The sequence below is a fragment of the Piliocolobus tephrosceles genome, chromosome 6 (assembly GCF_002776525.5).
Source record: "Piliocolobus tephrosceles isolate RC106 chromosome 6, ASM277652v3, whole genome shotgun sequence".
Classification (NCBI taxonomy): domain Eukaryota; kingdom Metazoa; phylum Chordata; class Mammalia; order Primates; family Cercopithecidae; genus Piliocolobus; species Piliocolobus tephrosceles.
This window is the reverse complement of record NC_045439.1, coordinates 96,711,703-96,726,748: the sequence shown is the minus strand read 5'-3', so window position 1 is coordinate 96,726,748 and position 15,046 is coordinate 96,711,703. Positions and strand designations below refer to the sequence as shown.

The following is a 15,046-nucleotide window of genomic DNA, read 5'->3' as shown; positions in this document are numbered from 1 at the left end:
AGATAGATAGATAGATAGATAGATAGATAGATAGATAGATAGATAGATAGATAGATCTCACCATGGAATAAAATGGAATGAAATAATGGACTTTGCAGTAACTTTGATGGAGTTGGAGACTATTATTCTAAGTGAAGTAACTCAGGAATGGAAAACCAAATATCGTAAGTTTTCATTTGTAAGTGGGAGCTAAGCTATGAGGACACAAAGGCATGAGAACGATATACTGGACTTTGGAGACTTGTCGTGGAAGGGTTGGGGGGTGAGGGATAAAAGACTACATACTGGATACAATGTACACTGCTCGGGTGATGGGTGCACCAAAATCCCAGAAATTACCACTAAAATGACTTATCCATGTAACCAAAAAAAAAACCTCTTCCCCCAAAACTGTTAAAATACATTACAAAGGACAAAAGACCACAGTGTCACAAAAAGGAACCTATTAATAAGAATATAATAAGAGAAAATCAGTGAAGATGAGAACATCAGAAAAAATACCATATACAGAAGATTTAGGTGAACCGCATCAAGGTTGGAGAGAACTTCACATGGGGAAGTTCAGGCATGGATGAGGGGGATTAGATTTTATCCATGGGATATCCTAAGGGAGGAATGATTAAAATAGGTGAAGCTCACAGGACAAAGATGAAAACACAGTAAGACATAAATCCACCTGATTATACACAACAGAGTAGGCATGCCCTGAAGTAAAATGTCAATCACAGAACTAGTTCAAGCAGAAATTAAATAAACCATGTGTTAGGTATGTTCTAAGGAGGGCTCAGGCACTGAGACTTTTAAGCTCTTTTATGATGAGACATTATACATTCAGGCAGTCTCAATTTTTTTCATAATGTTGTGCTATGACCTGTGGATTTTTCCTTCAGTAGAATAACACTACGATTTCCAAGTCCCTTTCAGCCAAAATTGTTTGGGTAATCCAAGTGATTTACAAAGTTCCTTGAGCTCCATGATGAAAGATGCTATATAAATAAAAAGGTAATTTTAGTCATAATAAATAATGGTAATGATGATAAATGCCAGTGTCATTAAGAAGAAGCTGGCCTGCCATTTGGGAACCCAAAGCAACCAGCTATGAGCTGGAAATAGTGTGTGTCCAGGCCAGGACGATACTCAGTGACTGAGATCACACTAACCTTTAAACCAGAGATCTGAATAAAGCCCCTGATTTGGAGGTGTAAGCATTTAAAATTGAAGAAACTACAATACTTAATCCCTGAGCTTGAATATTGCCTTGGGCTTCTGAGACCTTTTCCCGAATGGTCAACAGGGAGCATATTGTCTTCCTCTTCTAACAGAAGAGAAAACTGACTAGGGCAGGAGAAAAGCCAGAATTCCCAACGAATCTTATGACTCTAGATCCAGGGCTCTTTCCATTCTCTACTGGACCTCACACAATTTCAGCGAAGGAGAGATTCGGAAACGAGCCAATTTGGATAAGAAATGTCAAAATGGGATCATGTCCCTCAAGATGCCTTGCATAACTGTTTTTCATCCATTTAGGCTGAGAAAGCTTGCTAGTAAAATCCTTGGCTGCTCAAGCAGGGAGGAGCCATTCACTGATGTCCCAGAGCTGTTCTCTGCCGTTAAAGGAGCACATAGCAAGAGCCGGCTGAGTTCTGTTTGACCAGGAGTGAACACTGCTTTGGGGCCTTTCAAGCTTGAGAGCTCAGAAGGCTAATTGCTTTCCAAGGTCTGATCGAGTTTCTTAGTGAAGGACTTGGCCTCCCATTTTCCCATGTGCTTAAAGGCCAATCAGTCACCACAGAGAAAGAGAAGAAACCCTGCTCTCTGCCCAACATTCTCTGCCCTCAAATAATCACCATAAAAAATTAAATAAAATGAAATCCAGCAACTGCTAAGCTGGGAGGAGCTCACCTGTGAAGAACACATAGGTTCTTCTCTCTCTCTCTCTGTGTGTGTGTGTGTGTGTGTGTGTACTGAAATATTATTTTTATGGTCTGTAGTTTTTACTTGCTTTCCTTTAACATAGTTTAACATATTTCGTCATTTGGAATTTATGCTTTTCATGTTTTTGTAATTTATCATCTTCATAGTTTTAACCTTTTTAATTTATCTATCTTTGGTGCTTATCTTTTGAAGCTAGTCTATTCTCGGCTGTTTAACACTTAAATTTTTTCTTAAAAAATGAATTATTTCATTTTTCTTACATCATTCTTATTTAAGTCATTTTCATTTTATCTCTTTGAAGTTTTTGGTTTTGTTTAGTATTTCTTTGTAATTCTCATTTTATCTCTTTCATTTAACAATTTTAATATTGCTATATTTTATAGTTGTCTAAATTCTTTTTTGCTTCTTTGATACTATTTTTTTTTATTAAAAATACATTTTCCATTTGTAGATTTTGAATTTTTTTCCTTCAATATTTTCAGTTTATCTTGTATTCTCTTTTTCTTATAGGATATAATGTCCATTCCTATAGTAAAAAGAATCATCTATTATCATGGCAAGGGGCTTTATCCTTTGCCCACAAAGTTTGAAAGACTTCTTTGTGGACGTTAATCCTGTCACCCTCATGCACCACCTATGTGACTTTGGGTGCCTCATCTGATGTCTGGGCCTCAGCTCACAAACTCTGAGAATGTGGCCCATTTCGATGGAGCTCACCAGGCATGGAAACCATCTTTCCCATCATATATTTCGAAGAGTTCTGTAAGGGCTAGGGAAAGAGAAGAATGACCTCAGCCTTCTATTTTTCAGCCAACATTTTATTTAGCTAGAGGGACACCATTATTATAACTGTATCCTATTATATCTGACTGAGAATAAAGATTTCCCTGTAGTAAATATTAATAAGTAAATAAAAGCATTGGTCTTACTCTGAAGAAATCACAGTTTGAGCCCTGACTTTGTCATTAACCCACCATGTGATTCGGACAAATCATTTGATTACCTTGGACACCAGTTTCCTTCTTTTTAAAAGAAAAATGTTAAACTAGATTTTTCCTCTGCTCTTAATTGCCTATGATTCTATAGCTTCCTATTTTTTTAACTTATTTATTTTGAAGAGACCAGGTCTCACTGTGTTGCCCAGACTGTTCTTGCACTACTGGTCTCAAGTGATCCTCCTGCCTAGGTCTCAATTCTATACTTTTCTATTCAGAGAAACCATGAGACTGACATCAGTGTGTACGGAAAGTATGCTGTTATTTGTACCAGAAAACAGAAAACCAAGAGTTTATTCCTGGCAGAGTACCAAGGCCTCTCCAATCACGCCCACTTGGTGAAATGACAGTGTTACTATGGTAGCATAAATGCAGCTGGGCTGAGCCAGGTGCCTGACATACTTGCCGTTGATGACACCGTCTGGGTTGAGCATGGGTATGATCTTGAAGATGAAGTTTTCCCTCAAGAGCCTAGCCACAGGGTCACTGCTGACCAGGAACTCCAAGGTACCCTTCATCACCCAACTGGCATTGCTCTCTCCTGGATGAACTCGAGCAGTGATCACCTGATATGGACGATGTCCTGCAGAAAAAAGGACATAAGAAGATTAAACCCAAATTTGCTTTCCATTTCCATCAAGATGGTCTCCAGGGGACCAGATTTGCACATGATTGGCATGAGGTTTTAAATAGATTGATTGTTTCTAACACATATCTAATCTACGTTTACCCATTTTCCATCTGCCTCTGTGGTCTGCAAGACTCAAGAAAGTATGAAGGTACAGCTCAAGGCTGTCATCAAAAATGTAACTACTTGGTGGTATGAAAAGAACCCAAAAAGCAGATTTTATCAAGATCACAAAAAAACAACTAACTCTCCAGAGTTCAATAGCATGATGCCAGATGTCACAGATCTGAGATTAAATATTATCTTCATCCCTCACCACCTCTGGGATCTCAGGCAAATGAATTAATTTCTTTGACACTATCTCCTATCTATAAAATGGGGACAATAATGCTGACCTTATGTGGTTGTTATAAAACACAAGAAGATGTAAATATAAAGCACTCACTATGTTGACTGCCATTCAGTACGTGTTAGCTATCTCCCTCCTCATTTGTAAAGTCTGTGGGTGGGATGATCCCTCTCATTCTTTAGCAGAAATAGAAAGCAAGTAACAGAAGCAGTGTGTTTGGAACTCCATGATTTTAAGACATTGAACCCAATCCTTGAGAGAGATTTGACAGAAGAGTTAAATATGTGGAAGCTCAATCTTGGAGTTACAATGCTTGCTTCACTTTGCAAAGGGAGTCAGGAAAACATTCTCCACCCAGTTACAGGTAGTATACTGACATGAACAGTCTTTATAGAGAATGCACTGATGAGGGAAAGATAGGAATGTCCTCCCTCCTTTGTTTATAGAAGGTAACTGGAGTATCGTACTGCTGAAATGCATTCTAAAGCCATGTCTGGGCTCAGGTGAAAAATGTGTTTTGATTGATTTAGTGATGTCTGTCTTCCATATACTCAGGGAAGAAAGGGTAAGGTTGCAGCATCATATCAAGAACTCACCATGTCTACTCCAACCCTTTGTTCAATTTTGTGGTTTTTTTATGACTAATTTTTCCTTTTGTATTCTCATCCAATTCCCATTGCTCCTAAACTTCCTCTAATGACAAGTACGAAGTATTTGCTAAGTGTAAATACACCAGCCGCTGAACAACCTAAAAGTTAATAAGCTAGTAAATTCTTTCCATATTATTCAAATCACTTTAAGTTCAAATGTCTTTTATTTCCTTAAACAGTAACATTTTTATTAATTTATTTATAATTGACATACAATCATTAGATATATTTATGTTTATGGGATATAACGTGATGTTTCAGTGTATGTACACATTGTATAATGACCAAATCTGTGTAATTACCATATTCATTATTTTAAATAGTTATCATTTCTTTGGAGTGATGATATTCAAAACATTCTTTTTTAGCTATCTTGAAATGTGCATTACATTATTATTTGCTCTAGTCACCCTACTGTGTAACAGAAAACCAGAATTTATTCTTCCTAACCGTAATTTTGTACACATTGACCATCTTCCCCTGTTTCTCCCTTGCCACTACCATGCCCAGCTCCTGGTAACCACTATTCTACTCGTTATGGAGGTCCCTCAAAAAATTAAAAATAGAACTATCATATGATTCAGCAATACCACTACTGTGTATATATCCAAAGTAAATAAAATCAGCATTTTGAAAGATATCTGCACTCCCATGTTTATTGCAGGCACCTTGATCATGTTTACTGAATTTCTGTGTTATTCACAACAGACAAGATATGGACTCTACCTAAATGTCCATCTACAGATGAATATGTGTGTGTGTGTATATATGTAATATATTATATATTATATTATATATTATATATATTATACATATGCACACATATATATCATTGTATGTATATGTGACTATATGTGTGTGTGTATATACATATATACATACATACACACACACACACACACACATAGATAAAATGGAATACTATTCAACCATAAAACAAAATGAAATTCTGTCATTTTCAGCAACATGGATGAGCCTGGAGGACACTGTATTAGGTGAAATAAGACACACACAGAAAGACAAACATGATATGATCTTACTCATATATAGAATCTAAAAAAAGTAGCCTTTTTGAGGATACAAATTGTGTCTCAAATTGTGCACAAAGAAAGAAAAAATTGAATATCTCTTGATAACAGAGCTAAAGAATAGGCAATGGAAGATATAAAGAAAACACCTTTAAGTTACTAAATTATGTTATTATCATCAACTAAGACCAAAAAAAAAAACTCAACACTATATGTCTCTTCCATATTTCTGCTGACAGCCATTAATCCACTGAGGTCTAGATTTAAGGGGTGCAGATCAGTGTATTTTTACTGACTATGGTGAAAACAGGTCACTTCAGCTCCTTGTAGGTCACCTATACACTGGAGGTAACACTCAGCTATGTTTTCCCTTAAGCAGATGTCTTGAGCATATTCCAAGAACTGCAGGAACATTGGGTAGAAAAAGTTGAATAAATTATAGTCCTCGTTCTCTAAGAGTCCATAGCGTATGTCAGTAGTGACAAATATGAAAGAAAATAATTACAAGTGAGCTAATGGAGGTGTATACAAAACACCAAAATCGATATGACTGAGAAAGTTAAGGCCATTTCCAGAGATGTGATGGTATTCACACTGGGTCTTGCAGAATAAGTATTATTTACCAGCTGGAGACGGTGAGGAGGGTCTTCTGAAGAAAGAAAGGGACATATGCCAAAACCAGTGGCGCAAAAGTTGGTGAATTAAAAAATGAAGACAAGTTACGTGTGACTTAAGCAAAGGGCTAGAGAAGGTGGAACATAAATTTTAAAAAGTAGGCTAGTATTAAACTGGTAAGATCCTTTCTTATATATTTTGTTTAGGGATTTGGACTTCATCCTGTAGATCAGACACTCTCAACCATAGAGTCAGTGTCTCACTGATATCCTGTGATAACTAACAGGGTATATTGCAGAGTCATCAGTTACCAATAAAAGTGCCAGTGTTTGCTTATAATATTACATACATGGCACAAACTGCCAGTCACCTGCCCAGTAGTCTTTCTCCCTTTCTTTCTTATTACCAGAACCCTGATTTTTGAAGGGGAAGGAATTTGCCCATATTAAAATACTAGCTTCATGGATCCTTTTGTAGGTAGGAGTGGCCATGTGACACAGTTGTGTTCAGTGAGATTTAAATGTTTCTAGACTGTGAGTCTTTTTGGAAAACTAATTAAAGGGAACAGTTTCATCTGGTAAATGTCTACTTGGTTTTTGTGTCTTGTCCTTTGCCCTTCTTCTTCCTCCAGTTTTGCACATAGATGTGATACCTTCAGATGAGAAAGCCAACTTGAGAATCAAAGTCACATGCTAAAGATGGCAACCACAAAAGTAGAGGGAGCCAGGGTTCCTACCAAATTCCTTAAGCAGCTATACCACATTTTCACCAGCTTCTTCATTACTTCCGGATATTTGAGAATAGTAAACCACTATTTGGTTAGGCCACTGTACTCAAGTTTTTGCTATACCCTGTCAAATTCAATGTAAGATCAGATTTAAAATCATCCCTATAATAATATTACCTTGAATAACATGCATTCATGTGTGCTTTCTAGATTGTGGAGAAGAGAGTGATATAGTTGTAGGGAGAATGATATTTGACATGTGTGTTTTAGAAAAGAACAATTGAGAACCACTATCTTAAGAAAAAGGGAGTTGACAAATTTTCATCTGAAGCAATATATGCCAAAGACTGCTTTATAAAATTAATTCTGAAATTATTGTAGATGACACGTTTACCCAATCAGAGACAGTACAGCATAGTGAATTAGAGAACAACTTTAGGAGCCGTATTTCCAGGGTTCAAATTCCAGCCTCACCATTTTTAACGTGAGATGAGTTATGTAAGTTTCTGAAAAAAACTGAGCAATGGATTTGTCTTACTTTTTCCGGGCTTCCATAGCAGAATACCATAAACTGGGTGGCTTATAAACAACAGAAATTTCTTTTTCACAGTTCAGGAGGCAGAGAAATCCATAATTAAATCCAACAAATTCTGTGTCTGGTGAGGGTCCGCCTTCTGTTTCTTAGATGACCTTCTTTTTACTGTGTCTTCACATGTGGAAGGGACAACTGAATTTCCTCAAGACTCTTTTCTTAAAGTACTAATCCCATTTATGAGGGCACTACCCTCGTGACCTAATCAACTTCCAAAGGCTCCACCTTCTAACACCATCGCTTTGGGAATTAGGATTTCAACACAGAAATTTTGGGAGGACATACATATTCAGTCCATAGAAGATTAGGTGTTCTGTATATAGGACTAATGACTCACTAACTGAAACTTTCTAAAAAAAAAATGTTGGAAAGAAGGAGATGTACAGTTAGCTAGCTGGGCACAACTGAAACTAACTGGAGGTCAACTTTCCTACTATATCATTTGCTCACAGTTCCTTTTGCTTCTTCCAAAGCAAGCTGTGTTGGCATGCCAACAAAAAGCTTGTTTCAAAATAAAGAGGCTTGATGAATTTGTACCCAATCAGTATCCTATTTTCAGTTCTATAACTCCATATCACTCTCTTTGTGATTTTTGAACTATGTTCATTTGCAGCATATTGGACAACAATGGTAAGTGCTTTCAGTCCAGCAAGAAGAAATAAAAAATGGCTTAAGCTCTTGTAAATTTTTTACACTAACAAAACACTTCCATTGTCTGAGCCAGTTGGCTTCCATTGCCTGATATACCCAGTACAACGCAGTACATTAATCAATAAACCAAATGCAAGCTCTAACAGAGAGCCATCAACAATGTGTTTCTTTCCATTGGAGAGTCAAGTTGATAATCTGCTGTATTGTAATACACCACAAGACCTTGCAGGCTGTTCTAGTATCCTGAGGAAGCAAATGGGGAAAACGATGGATTCTCATGAAGACATAAGCAGTATTTTAGCCAGTTCTAGTTGGCCTTCCTTTCTTCCCCTCTGTGATTTAAGACAATTTTGCAGTCATGTTGGTAAGTTAAACTTACAACACCATTCAGTTGTAGCAGAAAATGGTACTCCAGAGAACTCATAATGGACAACAGCCGTAAATAGTATGCATCACACATACCATGTGATTTTTTCTTGCAATTGACAATCTCAGTCTTAGTAACTCATGTCTGCTTAGGGTCAGGCAAAAAGTGCCAGATATTTGCATTTATTTTTTTCTCCAATTAATAAAATATGTTTCAGAGACCACCATAGTCTATGGGGGAGTCATGGTTTGGACAGATTTTAATTCTTAAAGCTACATATTGAATTTAAAGTGGTAATGACATCTGTAAAGAGAGATTAGGAACAAGTAGGGGATTGAATAATGCCTAAGAGATATCCGGCCTTTAGGCCAATGAAAAGTTGAGTAAAAACTGAAGACATGTAAGATGATAAACGTGTGCCCAACTATATAAACATCCATTCATTCATTTCTTCTTTCTTTCAACAATATATATTAAGCTCCTACTGGCACTCTGCAGGGTTCTGTAGATTACAAGATAAATAATGGTTTTTTTGCCCTCAGGAAGCTAGTAACAGTCTAGTAGGAAAGACAGGCACACAGATAATTACAATCCAATGTGATCAGGGACATTCATCAGGATATTTTCAAACACAGTAGAATAATCATTGTGACATCATTTATACTAATGCAAACAACTGCAAATGACTTAAACACACTTTCGTAGGAAAGTAGTTCAGGAAACAATATGCAAAACAGAATGCTATGCAGCCATTAAAAATGACACATAAGTTTTTTTCTGTCAGCACAAAAAGATATCTGTGATATAATGGTGACTGAAAAAAAAAAAAACAGAGGATAGAGTACATCACAGAAGGATCCTATTTGTATGTAGCTGTAAAATTTATCAAAAGGTATCTATATATAGAGACAGCTGCAAGTAGAGGTAATCTAGGTGATTTTTAGGTCATCTTTATCCCTATCTGGAATGTTTGCTTTTTTAGAGAATAATAATCATATGTCAATTTCACAAAGGCAAAGTGTTTTCAAATACTAAGGCACCACAGGAGAGGAAGAGTAAAAAAATGAATTTTCACAGAAAAGGTAACATTTGATATGGTCTGTCTAGTTTAAGTGTTTGCCAAGTAAAGAAAAAAGAAAAGTAATAGAAATGGCTTAAGTAGATCTATTTGCAAACAACTGAGGTCATAAAGTGCATAATACCCAAGGAAAAGTGAAGTGGTTTAATGTGACTAAAGCACAGGCCATTTGGAAGGCAAGAGAAGGAATGAAGATACAAAAACTAAGTTTGTGTCTGCTTCTGCATCCCTTTCTGGGGCATACTAAGGGTTTGGGAGCAATCTTGCATTCTATGGAATCACCACAAAGAAACAAAACAAAACAAAACATAAAAAACATTATGCAAAGGTATGATCCGATGGGGCTTCTTGGAGTTGAAGAATTAGATAGTGGAATTAAGGGGCAGAAGAAATGGCCAGGAGAGCAGGTTTGATTTCAAAGTGGAATCATGCAGCTAATATGAAGTCCAGCAATCCTAGAAGAGAGTGTTTACGGACCTGATAGAAGGAAAACAGGATGAGGAAGGAAGGAGACAGGAAACAGCAGTAGAAAAGGAAGTGGAAAGATTCTGAGAAAAAAAATTAAAATGTGAAAAATTTGTATACATAAGACACATGCTACTATGTTTTCCAAAAAAGGTATATACTATGTACATTTTATGCACTGTGCATTTTTCATTTACCAATATATCTTGGAGATGTTTCCATATCAATATTAAAAGATGTTTCTATTTTTTAATTAGTTTTATTGTGATATAATTTACACAAAATAAATTTTACCTATTTTAGTGTTACAAGTCAATAAATTTTGACACATGTATACAGTGTCATAAAGCCAAATGAAATTATTATTATCATCTCCAATATTCCCCTCATTTCACTTTGCAGGCAATCCCTTCACCCCACCGCTGGCCTCTGGCAACCACTGATTTGCTTTTTATCACCATAGTGCTTTCTTTTCTGGAATGTCATAATAATTAAATCATACAGTGTGGGTAGTGATGGCTCACATCTGTAATCCCAGCACTTTGGCAGGCTGAGGTGGGCAGATCACCTGAGGTCAGGATTTCAAGACCAGCCTGGTCAACATGGCAAAACCTCATCTTAACTAAGAAAATACAAAAATTAGCCGGGCATGGTGGTGCACACCTATAATCCCAGCTACTCAGGAGGCTGAGGCAGGAGAATTGCTTGAACTCAGGAGGCGGAGGTTGCAGTGAGCCAAGATCGCACCACTGCACTCCAGGCTGGGTGACAAGAACAAAACTCCGTCTCAAAAAAAAACAAAACAAACAAAAATAAGCATGCAGTATATAACTTTTCTGCCTGGCTTCTTTAACTTAGCATAATACTTTTGAGAGCTATCTATGTTGTTGGATGCATCAATAATTTCTTTTAATCACTGAGTTGTATTCCAGACTACCACATAGCAGTGAATATGCCACAATTTGTTTATTCTCTCACCTCTTGATAGACATTTGAGTTCTTTCTGGTTTAGGGCCATTATGAATAAAGTTGTTACGATCAAAGAATGTTGTTGGGTACAATGTTCCATATACAACAATTAGGTCAAGTTTGTTAGTCATATTGTCTATATTCTAACCCATATTATATCTGCTTGTTTTGTGAATTATTGAGAGGGGTATGTTAATATCTCCAAAGATGATTGTGGATTTGTCTATTCCACATTATAATGTTGTCAATTCTTTCTTTATTTTTAGGCTATGTTATTCACTGCATGCAGATTTAGAATTATTATATTTCCCTGTTTAACTGAACTTTTTGTCATTATAAGATATCTCTCCACTTCTCCTAAGGCATTGCCTTAAAGTCTCCTTTGTGTGTAAAAATACAGCTTTTCTGGCTTTCTTTTGGTTAGTATTTAAAATACATATATTTTTCATCACTTTACTTTCAGTGTTTCCATATCTTTACAAGTATTTGTCTTTTGAAGCACCATATGGTTGTATATTGTATTTTATTTAGTCTAGCACTGTTTTATTTTAATTGAAGCATTTAGTCAATTTCCATTTGATATAATTAATGATTTATATTGGCATAATGCTATCAATTTACAATTTGCTCTCCATTTGTCCTAACATACGATCAATTCTTTTTCCCATCTGACCTTCATTTGGATTGGTTGTTTTCTTCCCATTGTTTCTTTTTTCTCCTCTATTAGCTTAAGTTATATATCCTTCTATTCTTTTTCAGCAGTTACCTTAGAGATTACAAGGTACTTCTTTGATTTATTATAGTGTAATATAATCTACTATATTTTAGTTTCCACTACATATCCTAAAATCCATAACACATTTACATTTATTTTGTAATAAAGTCAATATTGATTTAAACCACATATTTACCCTTTTAGTTACTCCTCACTCCTTGCTGCATCTACAAACTTTCATCAGGTTTCATTTTCCTCCTGCCTGAAACTCACCTTTCAGTCTTTCTTCCGATGTGAGTCTGCTGGCAGTGAACATATGCATGTCTTGTTTGTCTGACAGTGAATTCATTTTATCCTCAGTTTTGAAAAATATTTTTGTTGGGCATAAAATCCTATCACCCCTGCTCATAACCTCTCCATTTTCCACATCTCTCTCTGTTTCTTCCACCAATGTGCAAGAACTTGACAGCTTTTAACAGTCTTTAGGTACCTGGAAACTTGTCTCCTCATTTTACAGAAATAGAAATGTGTCTTTTTGTTTTCTGTTGTATGTGTTCTTTTTCATGTTTTCCAAGATAAGAAAAAAAAACTTTAATTGAAATTTCCAAATTATGGAACTTCCTTATACTCCTTATTTTTTTATTGTTTTCTGTTGATTCTCTTAAAGTTTCCAGGAAGATAATCCTAACACCTGCAAATAATAAAGATTTTCTTCTCTTCAAAAGCTATATCAATTATTACTGATACCTTTCTAATCTCTTAGAATTTCCTCAATACCGCAAAATAAAAAGAATCCTTTAAATTCATGCCATGTTATTACAACTGGTAGATATATGACATAGTAACAAATAATTCTGACTAGCTCTGTTCAAATGTGTGGGATTGTATGTAAACACATTCATGGCATTTTTATAACACCTTGCAGCAGAGAAGGCGTTTTCACCTGTATTATTCCTTCGGGCCTTTTCAGCTGTATTATTCCTTCGGTATTGCGAGTAAATCTGTGAAGTAGGCAAAGCAGGAATTATCACTTTCTTGCTTGTAAGGCAAGAAAAGAGAGAAAGCAAGGGAAAATCTTAGGTGTTCTGAATCAAAATCCAATATTCTTTTCATTTCATTATGTATTCTTTTGCCTGTATACATTTAAGAGGAAGGCCAAAATGAATCTTATTGAGACAAAATATGATATAGTGAGGAAACAAGTACCATGTAAATCATGAATTGGAAGACTTTGGTTTGAGATCTGGTTCTGCCTCTTACTAATTGAATGGATTTGGGACAATTAAAATATTTTGAAATCTCTGTTCTCTACCCATAAAGCAAGGCTCTCTTAAGTCTTTGCTGCACTAAATTTAATGATTATCAATGGCAATGTGAAACAGGGTAGATGAAAGTCAAACTTTTTAGCCAATGGTTTCAATCTGCTTTAATTCTATTGGTTCCTTCAGTATTCTTTTAGTAAAGCTGCTAACAGGAAGCAAAATTACATGGAGCTTCTTCATCTCTCTTTTGTCCTTTTCCAATATTCAGATGCAAGTGCTAATAAGCAGAAAAGTGGTCCAAAGTTGGGTGGCAGCAGAAGAAAATGGAAACTGCAGGTATTTGCGGCTAATAATCGGCTTCAGAACAATCAAGTGTGAGTTGGCTTTCTCTTGCTGGGACACAATTCCTTCCCAGATGAGCAGGGTTTGTCTGCACCCAAGCTGTCTTTTACAAACTCTTGAGCTATGATCTTTCTGACCCATATACCACCAGAATAAGAAATTGACCAGATTATCATTTCCAAACCATTTACCTTCGCCAGGAATTGTTCATCTTCAGCCCTACCCACCTTCCAGTGGCAGGAAGTGGCCCCAGACCCTGTCCTTCCCAGAACTTTGCACTCTGCCTTTTCCCCAAAACCTGACGTGTGACCTTCATTACCTTTAGATGGCAAGGAGCCCAAGAAGCTGTGATGTCTTTCTGTGATGGGATGGATTTGCTTAGTTTTCACCAAAAAGGTGTGGGGATTCATGCATTGGCAGAGGGGGTAACAGAGATTCTGATGGTCCTACTCACCACACTGGGGATTCTTGGGGGCAGCAGGGAGGAAAGCATGGAGGCAAAGGCTGACCACAGGCCCTTTGTAGCTGATAAGCTTTGGAAACTGATTGAAGGATAATGAACATTCTATTGGCAGCCTCCAAATCTTTTTCTTAACTCTTTTCAGCTTCTTCACAAATTGTAAGTAATACACACATTTTCCTATTAATGTCCAAGACCTTCAAGCCCCACCCTCTCTCTTTCCTTCTCTCTCAAACATATATCCCCCTTTCTTCTTCACTGCATTACTACAACCTCTTCCTTAACCTCTGGTCCAGCCACACAGCAGCCTATCAGGTGTAAAAACAAAAACCTAAAGCTGATGGTATCACCTTCCAGGTAATACACTGTAGTAGAATCCACAGTCCTCAGTCTCCTCATTGAAATTGTACCCCACTCCAGCTGGTCCAGCCAATTGGTCTCATTTTCTGTCACTCCTAAACCAAATACCCATCACTCTGATTTTTACTGTTCCCAAAACACACAGTGTCCTTTCCTTTTCATCCTCACTTCTTCTGCCTAGCAAACTTTCATTGTTCTCCCACCTGAAGCTTTTCTTGACGCCACAGGCAGAAATAATTCCCTTTTCCTGGGTCCCATGGCACATCATCTATGCAACTGCATACAACTCACCATGTGATCTGCAGTCCATTTTCATATTTGGTCTCTTCCACCACGCTGCCTGCTTTCCATATCTTATTTCTCTATTGTCCACATGGGAATTATTCAGAAAATACTTGCTGATTAGATAGGTGCAATTAACTGGAATTAGCTCCTGTCATTAACTCCTCCATGCCCAGTTATGTCACAACATAATCACTCATTTTTTATTCATTCTTTCATTCAAAGAATATTTATTCATTGAGGTCTTGCGATGCAACAGGCACTATTATAGAGACTATAGTTAAAGAGTTAAAGTCCCAGCCAAACAAGGTCTGGGAAGTGGAGAAGGGAGACAATAATATCATGGAAGTACTGTGAAGGTCCCAGGCTTGAGGTCCTGGGCATTAGTGGATATTTACTTAAAGCAAGGCAATGGGTTGAAAGAGGAGGAGTGGAATCATCATCTTAGAAAAGAAGGTTCTGGGGCTTCTCTGCCTATCGAGTAGCCATTCTTTATTCCTTTACTCCCTTAATAAACTTGATTTCACTGGAAGAAGAAGAAGAAGAAGAAGAAGAAGAAGAAGAAGAAGAAGAAGA

At 36.7% G+C, this 15,046-nt stretch overlaps 1 protein-coding gene across 1 annotated transcript in view; it reads right to left on the bottom strand.

Moving 5' to 3' along the window:
* Window positions 1-15,046, bottom strand: part of AGBL1 (ATP/GTP binding protein like 1) — a 606,328-nt gene that overhangs the window by 329,818 nt on the left and 261,464 nt on the right. The window contains 1 exon segment of the mRNA XM_026448330.1: window positions 3,333-3,513. Within this exon segment, the coding sequence (XP_026304115.1) occupies window positions 3,333-3,513 (181 nt within the window).